General features: G+C 39.3%; 1 protein-coding gene across 1 annotated transcript in view; it reads left to right on the top strand.

Moving 5' to 3' along the window:
* gabbr2 (gamma-aminobutyric acid (GABA) B receptor, 2) overlaps positions 1-17,180 on the top strand; it is a 179,716-nt gene that overhangs the window by 30,151 nt on the left and 132,385 nt on the right. The window contains exon 2 of the mRNA XM_057354280.1: positions 13,390-13,527. Within this exon, the coding sequence (XP_057210263.1) occupies positions 13,390-13,527 (138 nt within the window). The remainder of the gene's footprint in view (positions 1-13,389; positions 13,528-17,180) is intronic.

Genomic DNA, 17,180 nt, shown 5'->3' with positions numbered 1-17,180 from the left:
TGCCTTTTTTATATCTGTAAAGGGATACTTCACCCAAAAATGAAAATTCTGTCATCATTTACTCATCGTTGAGTTGTTCCAAATCTGTATACATTTCTTTGTTCTGATGAACACAGAGAAAGATATTTGGAAGAATGCTTATAACAAGACAGATTTTGATCCCCCCCTTTTACTACCATAGTAGGAAAAAATACAATGGTAGTCATAAGTGCCCCAGAACTGTTTGCTGTCCTACGTTCTTCAAAATGATAAAGTAATGATAAAGTAAAGTAGCTTTTGATACTTTAAATGATGATAAAGGATTGTTTCCTACTAAAGGAGGCAATGGGGGGCAAGATCTGTATCCCTTTAAAATACAAAAATTTAAAATTTAAACAGCTATATTTTGGGAAATATATATATAAATATTAATAATTGCAATATTTCAAATGCAGCTGCATAAATTTCAGTAGGAAGCTGGAGTAAAAATGATGTAAGACTGTATGTGGCTGATATGTAACTACAGCATCTGCACAGCGCTCGTGTGGTGAGCTTTAAAAGAGCCCTGTCTCCCCTGTTAGACACTCCAGAGGGAAACACTGGCCTTCTTTTTTCCAGCCTGTCAATCAAGCGGAGGTGCGATCACATGTGCTCTCTTTTGCGGGTGGTGGTGTGGCACAGTACACAGCGAGGATGGATCAGACATCACTTCTCACTTCCTGTTATTGGGCTTTACCGACTCTAGCTGTGAAAGCAACTAGCCTTCCTGTGGCTTTGCTGAAACTGAGGAATGGTAGAGATGTTTCAAATCAGCTCCAATCTGCAATATGTAAGCACAGATTTGAGACTCCCAGTGTCCAGTGGGGTCATATATATATATTGTATATATATATATATATATATTTGGACCTTGACAGCCCATGTCAATGTATGCTTTTGTTGTATGTGAGACAAAGGTGTTCACCCCAAAATGAAAATTCTGTCATCATTTACTCACCCTCATGTCATTCCAAACCTGTATGACCTTTTTTCTTCTGCAGTACACAAAAGAAGATATTTCGTAGAACGTTGGTAACCAAACAACATTGACCCCCGTTGACGTCCATCGATGACCCCAAAACCACTGAGACATTTTTCTAAATACCTTCCTTAGTGAAAGATTCATATACAGGTTTGAATGACACGAGGGTGAGTAAATGACAACAAAATGTCATTTTTTGGGTGAACTGTTACCTGCTCCATAAAAATTAGGCTTATTATCTGAAAGAACTGCATTGAACTGCGACTGACAGTAATGTAGCTCTCTCTCTCTCTGCTCCTCTCTCAACACATTGTGCGCCATCAGATCATGACACCATATGTTAACCGATCGCACTGATTAAATCCCTCATCCCCTGCTGGTCAACAGAACTACAACACTAAGAGCTCTCTGAGCTGAGCCTCAGAATATTCCGGAAACGCGGGCTGTTGTCACTACGTGCTGAGGATGTAACCTTTGCGGTTGAAGTTCTCCAACAATATGTCTCGTTTAGTCTAATAAATGGTTAGGCAGCGCTTGGGAAGGGATCAATATAGCAGGAATGGAGGAAGTGGTTCTGTAAACCTCTCCAGTAAGATGAGAAGATACTGGCTAGAATAACATGATGAAATCGGACCCTCTCCGGTACAGGGATGCTGCAGGACCCTGTTATCGCCCCGCTCGGTTTCTGCTGTAATCAAAACTCAACCTGCTCACTTCTTCAAATATTAATCTGAAAGAGGAGAGTCAGTGGTCATAGTTGTTATATACAGTAAGCCTGGTGCGTGTGAAGCAGAGATATTATTATAATTCACCTGATCTTTTTATGGAAGGTGACCCTGAGAAGGTGATGGAAATGTGTGAAAATAGCAGCAGAAGATGGCTATTTCAGCATTTTGCCTAGTTAAACGATGGCTTTAATTTTGCATTCAAGTCATAGATGTTTCCATGAACACATAATGTGTGTTTATTTACTTTAGCCTTTGCGAGAAAAACAGTATATGCTAAATTAAACCATCAAGAAGACAGTTGTGCAACATATGAATGCTGGAGACATGTTTAATGAAATATTGAAGTCGCTGAAAGGCTTCATGACCTACTTAGGTTGTTGGATTGCCATGCATATCTTGACATGCTTTAGAAACACAAGGCATGAGTTATTGATTCAAACAGCAGTTTTCCTGCTAACCGTCTCTGAATCTCTTTATGACAGACCCTAGACTGTGAAGAAGGTCTTGCGTACTGAAGTATTTCTATTTTCAAGCGGATTCTTTATTTAACTCGGAATGTTTTAGTCTGTTCATTTTTTGAGAAAGGGAACAGACCATGTAATCTCATTGTGCGTCACTTGCATGCGTGCTTTTGTGGCCCAAACTTATCTTCTGGAACAAAGAATAGAGTCCCTGCAGATTATTTCTGCAAACAAGCAAAAGAAATAACAAGCAACTGACATTAGCTAGCAAGTTAAAAGTATGTGTAGCTAGTATTAATTTGGGAGACCAGTATAAGAACTGTTACTTGGATAAACTTAAATGCGACAAAGTTATGCAGCGCTCACACTAGACTTTGAGCATACGAAATTCGTTCGGAAAATGGGCAGGAGCGCTTCCTCCATCTTTCACAGTTCTGTACCAAGAGGTTTTGATCTTCTATTGGTCTCACGCACTCACATGACAAGAATTCGCAGGTCAGAGTTCACCAAACATGAACTTTGTTACGCAGCGAAATGCGAAATATCTTCAGATGGGCTTACGTTTCCGGTCTGACGCATTCGCATGCATATGAATGGAAGTCAATGGAATGAAAAGTAAAGTGTGACTGCGGAATTTCACGACACAATAAAATTCAAGAAATTGTTTTTTATTACAATTATTGGTAACACTTCAATTTATGGGGGCAATTCTCACGATTAACTAGTTGTTATTAACATGCCTATTATTGGCATATTGGCTGTTTATTAGTACTTATAAAGCAAATATTCTGCATGACCATATTCTACATCCCTAATCCTACCCTATACCTAAACCTAACAACTACCTTACTAACTATTAATAAGCAACAAATTAAGAGTTTTTTGGGGAAAAGTCGTAGTTAATGGTTTGTAAATATCGAGAATTGCCCCCTATACTGAAGTGTGACTTTGTGCCAAGCGTGAGCGTCCGATGAAACCGCCTATAAAGAGTTGAGCGCAAGTGTAGTGGAAGTAACATGTTAAAACTGACTAACCTTCCCTGTAATTTCTCTAAAGATTCAGTCTCCCTGTTCATTCCCTGTAGTCATGGCAACGCCGTGTCAGACATCAGCTCTTCAAATGAGTATTTTCCGACCGCTCCTGCCGCAGCGCTTGTATGGTCACTTGTTTGGCACACAATGGACTCAATTGAACAATCACCTTGATTAAATGCACCACCAAAAAGAGAATAAGCCCTTTTCTTTTAAAAGACGTTTGAAGTACAAAAGAGTTTAATGCGTTTCTGTTTATCCAATATGTTAACCTGCCGTGCCCTCAGAGAAGAAAAATGTGTTGTAATGTAACGATTTTTAATATAAATTTAACACAAAAAATCATTACAGTTTTATATGATTAATATACTAAAGCGCTGTGCATGCAAACTTCATGCGTTGCTTATCAGGGAAACCCAGGGCAATAATGACAGAGTGCGATATCGCTTACTCAGATGTTTTCTTTCTTTATGATAACGTCAAATACGAAAAGCATCAGCTCTTCACGCTTGGCCGGCGATAGATCCCATTTGAATAAAACTGCAAATTCTTTTGCTTTTAATCTACAGTTCGTGATCTGGCATGGTGTTTCATGTATAAGTGAGCATTTCATATCTGATGGCCACCTGGTTTGCGAATGAAGCTGTCGTTGTTAACCGATTGGTGATTGGCGAAGGTCATTGTTGGCGCTGTGTAAACACATAGGTTAATGCATCCGTGTTCATGATGTCGGCTTAGTGCCACACAATCAGAGCGGGTCTGCAGCACTCAGAGCTCTCCATCTGAACAGGCACTCTAGCGCTGCACATGACAATGCTTCTGCATAATTCTCCTCCAGAGCATCAGCAGCCTGCGCTTTATTTCACCACCCTCTGACTGAAGGCACGCCACAAGGAATGCAGAAACCATTTCCGTTTGAGCATTTGTGATGTTGTCTGTCCATAAATATCTTAATAGCTGTCCAGGCTAGACAGCTAAAAAAATATTTCCTCCAACATTTAGTTCGAGCCCTGGCTCCAATTATGAATCAAATCGTTCATACAGTATGTCCTTGATTCGGTTTTATCTCAACGCCTGTTTAACGCGTGAGAATTACGACATTGATAAGGGCTGTACATACAACACTAAATGTCTAGACATGTAGCAATCATGCGGCTGATTAAATGGAGTTATGTGGGACAGAGGCGGGACGTTGTTGTCGCAAGACTCAGAATAGCGCGAGGCTCAGAGCAGACTTTAATATGACCGTGTCACTCAGCTGTCCACCCTTTGCCATGCCCCGTGTCTGAGAGAAGTCAGGTTGATGAATGACACCCATTACTCTAAACATTATGGGCTAGAGCACATGGGAGGGTTTTCGGGCCTAGAGCAAAAAGACGTGGCGAGACCGCTTATCTCACAGAATGACCAGCCCATGCTTCGGACGATCATATGACTGATCTCATCATCTGCAGTTTGTATATCTGCATGTATACCTTTTTCTTCTCTCGTTCAGGATGTTAAATGACGTCGGGTGCAGTAACGGGCGCAATGACAAATAAATGGATGCGGTGTGAGCGTTTAAAGTGAAGCTTAGGCTTGAAAATGGGATTTCTGTGCAGACAGCGAGCGGTGCTCTAAGTAATAACCTGTCCGGAGCAGAACCATGGATCAACGGCGCCTTATCTGTCAGGAGGAACCTACAAGTGGTGGGTTACCCAGGGTCCCTGCAATGCATCTCTCTGTGGCAGCCGGGAAGATAATTCAGTTGTGTTGAGAACTCTGGCACCTTTAGCTTTAGGAGAGATCTTCCCTAGAAAGAATTTGTATATAAACGTATTAGTCACGGAGTCATCCACTGACTATATTGAATTTGATCACATTTGTTTAAATGTAACATTTGAGAAGAAATACACAGTTATTTTCATCTAAAGGGTTGTTTTTCAGGCCAGAGAACTGCTAAAGGGAACCATTCTGAGGAATGGAGGTTTGGGAAACTGCGGGCTTGCCAAACACAAGCCTGCAGCTGGCCTGAACTTACCTTTCTTTCCTGAGTGGCGAACCGGCTACGTTTCTGCCTTTTTTTATCCTGGCCCGATGCTATACAGAGAACCACATCATCACAATTATCCAAAATGGCAGTAATTACCCCCTCCCCCCGCTCTCCAGAGGAGACATCCAGGGGAGAATGGAGAACCTCGGGCCAAGAAATAATTAACTTGATAATGGCCTCCCTTTCCTCAGTCAGCCTTCTCGTTTTGTCTCTTTCAACATTTCCACCAATTACAAAGATATATTGTTCCAAGGCTCTTTGTAACAGTACACTAATAGCTCACTCTACCATTTGTTTGCACACCGTGTATCGTTAATCTTCAGGCGGGAACATCTTAAAATCTTCGAGTATGAAATTACATTCGCTGCGTTTGATGTCATAGTGATGCAACCTGCTGGATGCTCACGTTTTGCTTAACATTGCATCTCACCCTCGAGCAGAACCTTCATTTAGAGGTGATGGATTAGAGAATTTAAGAATGCATTTTGTCGTTTTTCATTTCCTAATCACCCGGCATAGCGCTTACTAATGTAAAACCTCTTGGCAAGCACGAACTGCTAGTTGTATGGCTGCACGATTAATCGCATTTTAATCGGTTAATGAATCATAATTGTGGCGATTGTATTAACAGCAAGCACAAAACATCATGATTAGGTCAGAAAATGTTCAGTGTAATGAAAAGGCAGAAGTGAAATAAAAAAGTTCCAATCTGACAGAATAATCGTGATTATTAACAGTGATTAAAATAATCGCACGTTTTTTGCGCTCAAAATGATGGTGCTTTTACGTTTGCACAGTCATTCAAGATTGTTCAGATTTCCCAATCCAGTTGCTTACATCGTCTTTTTGAGGATTAATGATTTATCCTCACCGGGTTAACAGCATCACCAAAAAACCTCAGTCAATCAATGGATCCTCTCAGCAGAGTACTGCAGCGTGTCGTACAAACGTTACAAATACAGCCTACTTGCATCAGTTTCGTTTGACACACAGGTGCGAACATTCCCACAGCAAGCACACCGTTGGTTTGCAGTTGCAGATATCCGAAAGCCCGAGCCACTTGTCTGTGGGTCTTAAAGATCGAGGTGGATTTACGCGCGTGAGTGGAGCTCGATGGATCTCTGAGCTCAGTGAAGGGGAACAAACGCACAGAGCAGCTTTTGCCCTCATCCCTGTGTGTAATAACATGCGACAAGACATTCCACCATCTACTGTTATGTTGGAAACTGCACATGACCCTAATCATAGGCTTCATGATTTCCCTAAAGATCTTGCTACGCCTTGGAACCGATGCGTACGTCTGAAAAGGTTACAGCGGGTGCACGATCGAGCCAAGTGACATAATGAAAGTGAGCACAGTGCAAAGTATGCTCCCATGCAATGTAATCAACTTTAATGTTTTAAATTGAATGGTAGCATGTTTTGCAGTATATTTTCTTGTCTTTCATTATTAGTTGCAACCAGACAGCGTGAGGTAGTTTAGGGCTTTTAAGAAATCATTAATCTTCTGGACATAATTGTGTGACATACTACATTATTTATAGTATAGATTAAACCATACTGCTTTATTTCAAGCCATACATCAAAGTTAAATTGCCCAACGTCTATGTTCAGAAGAATACAGTGCTTGATTATAAAAAGGACATTTATTTAAAAAAGGTATTCCATTGAATCGTGTTTCCTGGTATTCTGTTTTTCAGATGTCATGAAGTACATCTGTGAGGGCTGTCTTAGTAGTTTAATTTGGATGAGGATAATGACGATGATTGTGGGTGGGATTGATTCCTACTTTGCAGGGCAATCATTACATATGAGTACCATGCTCATATCTTCCTGTTGTATACTTTCAAACAATTTTCCATGTGAACTCTTGATGTACCGGGAGTCGAAAAGGACAAACCTAATATCAGTTAATGTCCGTCTGATCTTGACTGCAGAAAGCGTTCTTAGTAACAATAGAGACGTGGAGTCCACACACAAAACAAGAGCAGAAAGAAAGTTATATAGCTGTATTTTTATAGATGAATGAAAATGCCATTACAACCTTTACTGAATGAGACCTATTGTCTCCCTCTCCTTTAACACCATTTTCCCTCTCATTTTTCTCTCTCATCTGGTCTTGAAGACTTCATGTCGCATACTCGGCTGGAGTAATTTGCCATTGACTGACGGCAGGTGCAGCTGCGACCGTCGCCATTGTTAACAAGCCGTTTAATCACAGTTAGCTTGCCGTGATTATCCCTTGTTGTTACCACAATACCTTGGGTGGCCATTTTACGATGCTGAAGATGTCAGAGGAAACAGATCCATTAATAACACTTAGCCTTCTGTCCTTTCCGAGTCATTTGGTTCTGGAATTGCAAATTTATGTGTCCTCTTCTGTTTCTATTTTCCATCAGATCACACAGATAAATGAGCAAGTCAAGACTGTGATAATCATAATGGCATGTACTGACTAAAACATGTTTTTTACACTTAACACTGTAAAAAAAGTTGAATTGCTATACCTTACATTTTTAAAGGGGCCCAAAAATAAAATTTTCTTTCATCATTTACTCACCCTCAATTTGTTCCAAATCTGTATAAATTTCTTCAAGCAAACAGTTCTTTGGCACCAACTTTTTTCAACTTTGGCATTTTGAAGAATGTAGGAAAGCAAACAGTTCTGGGGCACGTTTGACTTCCATAGAAGGAACAATTACAATGGTGGACAAAAGTGCCCCAGAACGGTTTGCTTTCCTACATTTTTCTAAATATCTTTTGTGTTCAACAGAACAAAAAAAATGTATAAATCAATTTTTCCTGCTATGATAGTCAATGGGGTCCAAGAACTGTTTGGTTACAAGCATTCTTCCAAATATCTTTGTCTGTGTTCATCAGAACTAAGAAATTTACACAGATTTGAAACAACTTGAGGGTGAGTAAATGATGACAATTTTTTTTGGGTGAACTGTTACTTTATATCAAATTGGTGCAAGTTACAACTTGCAGTGATACTTTTATTGCACTTTTTTATACGAATTGATGACGTGTTGACTAAAAGTATGTACTCTTTTTTTATTATAGTTTAATTTAATAATCCAGCGATGTGTGGTTTATTTCATTCAATAATCCAGTGAGGTTACCCTTTTTAATTTTATTAATTCAGTGCAGCTCTTGCAATGATGTTTACTTGAAGTACCTCTAAGACACTAATTTCAACATGCAGCGAAAGAATCTTTGAAACTCATAAAACTGTGTAAAAATGACTGAAATTATATTGACATGTTAAATAGATGCACACAAAAATGTTAAAATGAAAACATTTTTTATAGTTTAGGCTTGTTTGTAGTTATCCTAATGAGCTGTGGAAAATGTGCCTAATACGTAAAATCTGACAGTGCTCCTAATTACTGCTGGTGCCATAAATAACCAGTTTGTTACACTGCGTTTTATCCTGGGGAAATGGTTCCTGATGCTTTTCAGAGGGAAATATTCAATAAATTCCCCTCTGAATCTACACTGCGCATTTGATGAAATAAAACTGAAAAGCCTTCATAAATATGCTTAATGTGGCATTCAAAAATTGACTCATTTTAAAATGTTCAAAAATCGTATTTAACAACACTAAATTAACCTGAATGCATTAGGGTACATTAGCAAAATGTTACTGAGTTTATTAACTAGAAATAGATTCTTAAGCTTGTTCTCCTGGAGTTTGATGTCTGGCTTTATACAGCAGTAAGTCTTGTGGTCACTGTGCTGGGCCAGTCCGCTATGCTAAAGGCTCCACTGACAGGACTTTAAGAGTGGTTTGGGGCTCATTCCAGTGAACACACATTTAGCTTCTGACATGATCTCGTTGAGCAGACTGACCAACTGAATGCTGAATTAATAACTTAAAACTTGTCCCAGATAGTTCAAGGAATTTTCCAGGAATTTTCCATGGAATCTGCGTAATGGCATGTTGATTATGTTAGCAAATAATTTTCTTTAAACTTTTTTTTACAGTTCACAACAATTAATTGTTATCTTTGTCACTTTTCACATATGTACTAATTCGGATACATACTAAAAGCCTGAACTATATATAAAAAAAATCATTGTAACAACCAGGGGCGTATCTAGGATATAAAACCATCAGGGGCTTAAAGTGCTGGCACTTTAAGACTTGCGGTAAAGCACGGATCCAGTGATACACTACACGTCCCAAAAAGTTTCTCCCAAAAACTGTTTACTTCATACCCGATTGTGTTTAAAAAAACTCGACGGACATTTTGACATAACTATAAGTTTATTGACCATTCAAGCAATAAGCCTGAAAGACAAGATTCGCTAGCGCATTTGGGGAAGCATTTGCTCAAGGATGATGTTTTTTTACAAGGAATACAGCACAGTATCGCTCTGCTACACGGTCATATATTAGGATATTATTGCTTCGCCCGGTCCTTGGCACTCATGTGAGGCAGCAGCCAGGGAAGAAACGTTCACACAGATCACTCACTGACCTCACATGCGCAACAGGCAAGATCTGTGCATTATCTTCGTAAAAATAATGCATCACAAATTGATAAAATTATTATTTTTTGCTATCTTTGCATTGATTTTTATTAAGATTATGCTGAATCATGAAAAACTGTGCGGGCTTGTTGTGATACTCCGGATTTTTATATCATGAGTTACGCCTAGGTGTACATTTTCATCTGCATGTATATTCGCGCACGCTAAAGTTACCTTTCTTCGTCTTCTCCCAAAATGAAAGAAGATTTGTTTGTTTCTTGGCACACGCCATTGCCGTTCTGTAGTCTTCTCTGCCCTCACACTGTTATACTTTATTTTGTCGAGCAGCTCAACTGCATGGTGATGTTCTAGGATAGGTTGAAATCAGCCACGTTGTGTGTGTATGTGCGTGCGTGCGTGCCTGTGTGTATGGCAAGCCGATGTGTGTGTGTCAGACTCGGCGTGTGTGGAAGAGAGGCTGCAGTCAGCATCGTGTACAACAGCGTCAGCGGTGAATTTTAAACGACCAGTTACTGAATTCCTACTGTTATATTTCCAGGCCAAAACATTCGGGGCTAGATTACAAACAATCGGGGCTAGAGCCCCGAATAAATAGTGCTAGCGACGCCCATGGTAACAACCAATTACAAAGCAGTCAATTCTGCTCAATGTTATGAGTTTTCAGAGTTTCTACATTTACTACATAATTAAAATTGATAGAAATGAAATAAGTTTACCATATTTAAAAAGTAGCAATTAAACTATACATGCATACAGTATACTGTATTACTATCGATACAGTATGCATATACAGTATACAGTGCAAATCTTTAAGGTATTTATTGGACAAAATTATTTGGCAGAAAGCAAGCCTCTGCATATCAAGGGCTACGGGTTTTATTCTAATATTAAAAAATGCATAAAGAGACAAAGCTCACTGGACGCAAAGCATACACCGACTACAATTGTTTATATTATTGATATTTGTTCATTTTCTCTTGTGGTAATATTTTATAGTCATTCTCCTGGGCTACGTTTTTATAAACTTTGCATGTGTTGTCTGTACGTTTTTGTCAAGCCCCTTCTCAATATTTACTCAAGGCTGGGCTTCCGTTTATACTTCAAATCAACCAATACAACATGCATATACAACATGCATAGAAAACTTAACTTTAAATGCATCTTTATTAAAAATTCAAACAAGGAGAAAAGATGTCAATAGTCCAAACTTGGGCCACTTTGGCCACAACTGTATGTGCATATCTATAGTACCTATGTATGCACGAATAGCTTAATTTATCCCTTTTTTAATGAATCTACAGGTGTATATACAGTATAAATGTCTGTTTGTTTTGTTCTTTGATGGAAGAACGTGTCTTTTTTATGGTAATCCTCATTTCCTTATACTGTAAATAACTTGTATTGAACCCGAAAAAACAGTAAGTATGTACAATGATATATATCATTGGACATATAGCCTATACAGTATCACTGTTTGATAATGAAATCAGTCCATTTAACTCATTGCAGTGATATGGTGGCGTTATCACGTCTCTCATTCAGGCACCAGCTCTGCTATATTCAGAATAAAGGCCTCAGCGTCACCTCTGAATGCTGATTAATAGCCTCATGATTGTATCAGCCAATCCGGGCTATATCTATCAATGCCCCCTTGCCTGCTCCTTCATTTAGCGTTCAAAGTGAGGAGCGAGTTCCCATGACAACATGGTCAAAGCCGCAGATTGTGCAAACACGCCTTGTTTCGACGGTTTCGAAAGTTGCCTTTTCATTTTAGTGAAATATGGGGCATGCTGTATTTTAGTCACATGACCACCACAATTCCTTGCTCAGTTACCTGACGTTTCATGGCTTTCTGTGTGAATGTTTTTTTAATTGATCTGTTATAGATCAGTATGGTAAAAATGAAGTGAGAATGGAATGTTGATGTTACGTGTTATGTTGTTGATCGCTGTGATTTTGTATACATGCTTTGTATATGTGCTTACATTATTCATTTACAGTGCATTTTACTTCTGAAAGATTTTATTTTCACAGTCACATATTCTTCGAACTGAACTTCCATCTCGATGGAGAACAGGCAGTTTTCTGTTAAACAAAAAGAAAGGCCTATTTTGCACTCTGTGTTTTTGTGGTTACTGATGACCAGAAATTAAGTGAATATGGAGGAAATATGCAAATGAGATCTTTTAAAAGCCTGCTGTTTTATTCAGCATTATGAACGCCATCACTTCAATCGACTCACCCCGCAGTGCCTCATCCCATATTCTTGCATTTCCAACGCCACAGTCTATTTTCAACCCTTCTGTTTCTGACCCTCAAGCACACTGGCTAGTGAACACTACTCTGTATGCTTTCTCGTTAATGGAGAAATCCCAACACAATCTCTCGGGAATTCATAACTATTTTACAAGGTGGCAAATTTGTATGAATTTGTACAATCTTATTTGTACGTTTTAGTACGGTTTGCGCAAGTGTCATTAGATTTAGGGGCAGAGTTATGGGAGGAGCTTAGTAGCCTATTCGTTTTTTTCCAAGGATCGTACAGTTTTGTACAATTCAAATTGTACAAATTCATACAAATTCGCAGGCTAGGATTTCACAGCGTCTCTCCACCGAAAACACTTTCTTTACATTTAACACCGGGTTGAACTGGATATTAGTAGGTTAATGAGTAGACACAGGTATTTGTGCTTGAATGAATTTTCATTCAAGTGTTTTAATCATATTAGGTAAAATGTTAAAGGGGTGGTTTCCCGTACAGGGTTTAGTACTAGCCCTAGACTAAAATAAATGTTAGAGTTGTCCAAAATGAAAACAGCTGGCATATCTTAAAATACATCAGCTCCCTTGTTCTGTATCAAAATGCACATAAGTAATGTTTTTTGAAAGGCATGATTGTAAAACATGCTTGCACCTAATCTCTGTCCGGGAAACCGCCCCAAAATGTTCAAAACAAACACTTGCTTAAATCCAGACTAATTCAAAACCAAGACAAAAAGGCAAGCAAGCAAAGCCAAACACCAAAATGAAATTCCTGACCGGGTCACGGTGTGTAGTGTAAAGACATTTGTGACTACGACCGGGATTAAGTCGGGTCAACCTGACTGCCATTAATTGACCTTCGGAAGTGTTTACCAGGGACTGAAATATCATTAACAACATGAGAAAATCAAAGATAAAACAGTTAGTGGCTCATATGGCAAATCAATAGCCCCGCTCCATCTTTGCTTTCCTTCAGCACATCTACAGTGCCAAGAGCGTTGCCATAGTGATGTGAAATGGGTGCAGAGTGCTGCAGCAGTACGACTCTCCGGAACATCACAGCGTGTTTTGCACATTGAGAAAATCGAGGTCCACATTCCCCCCCCCATTTACACTGAATTATGATTTCCCATTTTTGCTTTGACTACATTATGAGGGGAACATGCATTATGTTTCTGGTTTGGCACATGTGGTGGTACATGAAGAATGTCAATGAAGAAAGAACTCTCAAGGTTAAAACCTGCTTTTTTAGCGGGATTGATTTGAGAGCCTGTACAAATAATGATGCCACTGTGATTGACAGTGCTGTTCTATTTGTAGAGTTTATTCTCAGACTAAATGTTCCTCTCTCTTCTCTCCGTCTCTCTCTCTTCAGTGTGACAATGCGAAGGGATTGCGGGCCTTCTTTGATGCAATCTGCTACGGTCCAAAACATTTGATGATCTTTGGAGGAGTTTGCCCGTCAGTGACATCAATCATTGCTGAATCGTTGGAGGGTTGGAATCTCGTACAGGTTTGTGTCTCAGCCAATATGTGATTCATTTCCAAGTGTACATTGCGATATTTGTTTATAATACGTTTTTTTTTGGAATGTCATGCTAAATGTTTTACGTTAAACGAGAGAGTTTACGCACTAAGAAATGCCAAAAATGTGCGCTAATGACTTCCTCTGTGATATAAATAAAAACTACCGTTTTAAATTAAAGATCGGCAAAGCTGGGCCAGAAATTTAATCTCAATGCTGTTGGAAAATGAGTAAACTTCTCCCTGAGGTTTTAAGATAGCTAGTACAGAGTCTTCTTTCTGAAACAGACCCGAGGGGGTGTTTAATGTGTTAATACTGTGATTTTAAGAGAAAGTCAGCATGGGGTTATTTTATGCTTATCTTCCAGTCTTCTTTACAATACCTAGTAATGTCTTTAATCTTTGTATGAGTGCATCATTGACAGAAGTTGTATACATATGTAGCCATTGGCTCATTGGCATGAGGAAGTAACGGAAACTAGTTATAATGTTTCTGATGAGGGGCATGTCAGAGTATAAAGAAATGCCAATGGGGAAACCCCTCTGGGCACCTAGATTTTCACTGTTGTGTTGGCAGATGTTCTGAACGGTCAGCCAGGAAGCCATCTGATATTTCACTGGCTCTTTTCCAGAGTTATTCCACAAAAGTAGCCTGCATGAGAATATTGGGAATTCACGGTACTGTACTTACTGTACTTGTAAACAGTTGTAAACAGTCTAGGGGCAGTTGTGGCGTAGTGGATAGAGAGTCGGACTCGTAACCAGAAGGTCACCTAACCCCCGTTTGCTCCCCGGGTGCTGCAGTGATAGCTGCCCACTGCCTCGGATGTACGTGTGTTCACGACTTGCAGTGCGTGCGTTCACTACTCACTGTTAAATGCAGAGGTCACATTTCGGTTATGGGTCACCATAACTGACAAACAGTGTTGGGTAAGTTACTCTGAAAAAGTAATCAATTACTAGTTACTAATTACATACTCAACAGTGCAATTAGATTACTGTACAAATTACTCTCTCCAAAAAGTAAAAAGTATTTAATTACTTATTACTCATTACTTTCTATGTCCTACATCAACCTTGGTTAGAATTGATTCAAGGATAGATATGAAACAGCTCTTTTAATTCATTCAAATAAATAATATAAAACTAGATAAAGTAGTATTATTAACAGACTAAAGTATTACAAATGTGAGAATTATACATGAAAGCATTAAGGATTTTAAAGTTAGACTGTCAGTTAGACTGTTGTGATGTCAGTTCCACTATTGCACACACTTATACTACACAAAATATTTAGTTTAATTACATCAGAAGTAACTGTAATTAAATTACATAAAAAATAAGAGTAATCCCTTACTTTACTTTTTCAAGGGAAAAGTAATTAAATTACAGTAACTAATTACTTAGTAACTAGTTACACCCAACACTGCTGACAAATAGGTCACTTTCACTTAAATAAAATATGTATAAAATTCCTTGAAAGTATTTAGGGAATGACTCTGTTTAAATCATTTCTTCACATCTAAAATGATTAAAATTCCTTTTCTGTTCAGCCCCATTATTTTCCATTATGTTTTGTCAAATGTTTTATCTGACGTCAGAAAATTGCAGAACTACAAACTCACATTTCAGCTTCAGTTAACTTTTTTACTTCCAAGAAGTTTTTTCAAGAAGTCATTTGATTTAAAGTGGTATGATATGACCCCTTTAATGCACTTAAGTAATCTAATAAAAAATATTTTAACATTCGATGGCGGTAATGAGTCAGAGACATTTCACAGAATTCTTTGGCCATTAAACTCTTTAATGAATTTCTGGTGTTTGAAAGACTGGTCTGCTCTTCCTGAGGGGTTGAAGTGGTGGATAATCTTACAGAAATCCTAATTTGTGGACTAATCTTCCATTAACCCCAGCTGAGTAGATCTCTAATTAGCCAAAGTGATGGGAAGTGAACACATACACACTGTGGGATTAGCAGTGACACGCTTCAGAAGGGCTTTAAATGACAGAATAAAACACAAACAAAGGAAGCAAGTGGGACTAAAGCATTAACATTGGTGCAAATCACTGTAGTGTTCCAACCGTGCAGAATGGTCCAGGTGGAAGCTGTTTACAGCTGGACCTGGTTGCCACCTCATGAACGCACTACTGGAATGTCTTCAATGATGAAGAGACATCCAGTGCTGGATTTATGGCAGTGGTGATGAGGCGATAAGCACCAGGTGCACATCATTAAGCTTCTCCAGCCTCATATCGTTTCCGTGCCCCTCCTCTCGGCCGCCATTACGAGCTGCAGAGGAGGGCCGGAGTGCCGACGGCTGGAGGTTGCACACACCTGCTTTACTTCCTGATTTGTTTCATAAGAAACAAAGGTGCCGGAAACATATAACGCAGCTCCATCAAAACCACACATCAACACTGAGATGCTCTACCTTTATTTTTCAATTAGTGCATGTGTTTGATGAGAATGGGAGATGGCGTAGGAATGGCGTCGGGTTGATGGATTGTGTAATTATATTTAATGAAAGCTTCAGACGGTTGCGGGTGCCAAAACCGAGCAGCGTCAAGCGTAGCTCGATGGTTTTACGGATGAAATGATAGATGTGTCTTCAAACAGGCTGTAAAACCTCCAGAAATGGGCCAACATGCAAACATTCCCAAAGTAAACTTATGACCTCAAGAGCCATTGAAATTCCTTAGGATGCGAGATCTGTTCTTCCATACTGTGTAATTAAATAGTGCAGAGCTTCCTTTGTGTTTCCCGGATCATCACTTGGCATTCAGTGGTGTTGAATGGCTCCTCTGTTATGAAGTGGCTTACATCAGTGTGGAGATATTAACATGACTCGAGTGCTTTGAATCAAATTGAATGTCGCCCAGACTACGAGAAAGTGATTATTTTGAGCCGAGACATTCCTTTCTCCCTGAGCTCCTCGGTGAAATTGCGTCCTCATGCGATATTCATCTTTCGTATCACAGGGAAAACGATAAACAGGGGATCGCTGCTTTGTATTATGCAACTAATAGACAGGTCTTATTGTCGATCAGTTGCTGTTTGCGAAGATTTTACAAATTAAAAGTAGCCCCCTTCCTTGCTTTGATGAAGGTAATCATGCCCATTACATCTTAATAAACATCATTAGATCGGGTTAAGTCTATTACATATGCAATGCCAAGCTGCCATTGGAAAGTTACTGTCACGAATCTCTCGGGTGAGGTGAGGACAACGGACCCAAGTGCAGACAGGGACGTAAGGGGTTAACAAGACTTTAATCATAAATAACAGACAAAACAAAAGCCCACAATGGGGGACAACAGAACAAAACATGGCAAAAGGAACGAAGACTCACTAAACTAACAAGACTAGACTAGTAAAACATTACAAGAACTAACACTAAACTCACTGACAAAGAACTCACCCACGTGACACAAACACACAAGCAATAGACCAGCACAGGATAATGAAACACGAGGACTATATAAAGGGGACGAAATCAAGAAGGGACAGGTGTGGGGCATGAACTAATAATTATAGCTAACGAGGAAACAGGAGGGCAGGAACAATGACGAGACACGGAGAGATGGAAGGCAATCAGCACCAGATTGCCTCTCTCCACATAAAACAAGAGGTTCTGTCACGAT

The sequence above is a fragment of the Triplophysa rosa genome, linkage group LG16, assembly GCF_024868665.1.
Source record: "Triplophysa rosa linkage group LG16, Trosa_1v2, whole genome shotgun sequence".
NCBI lineage: Eukaryota > Metazoa > Chordata > Actinopteri > Cypriniformes > Nemacheilidae > Triplophysa > Triplophysa rosa.
The sequence above is the reverse complement of the archived record's forward strand: the minus strand, read 5'-3'. Positions and strand labels throughout refer to the sequence as shown.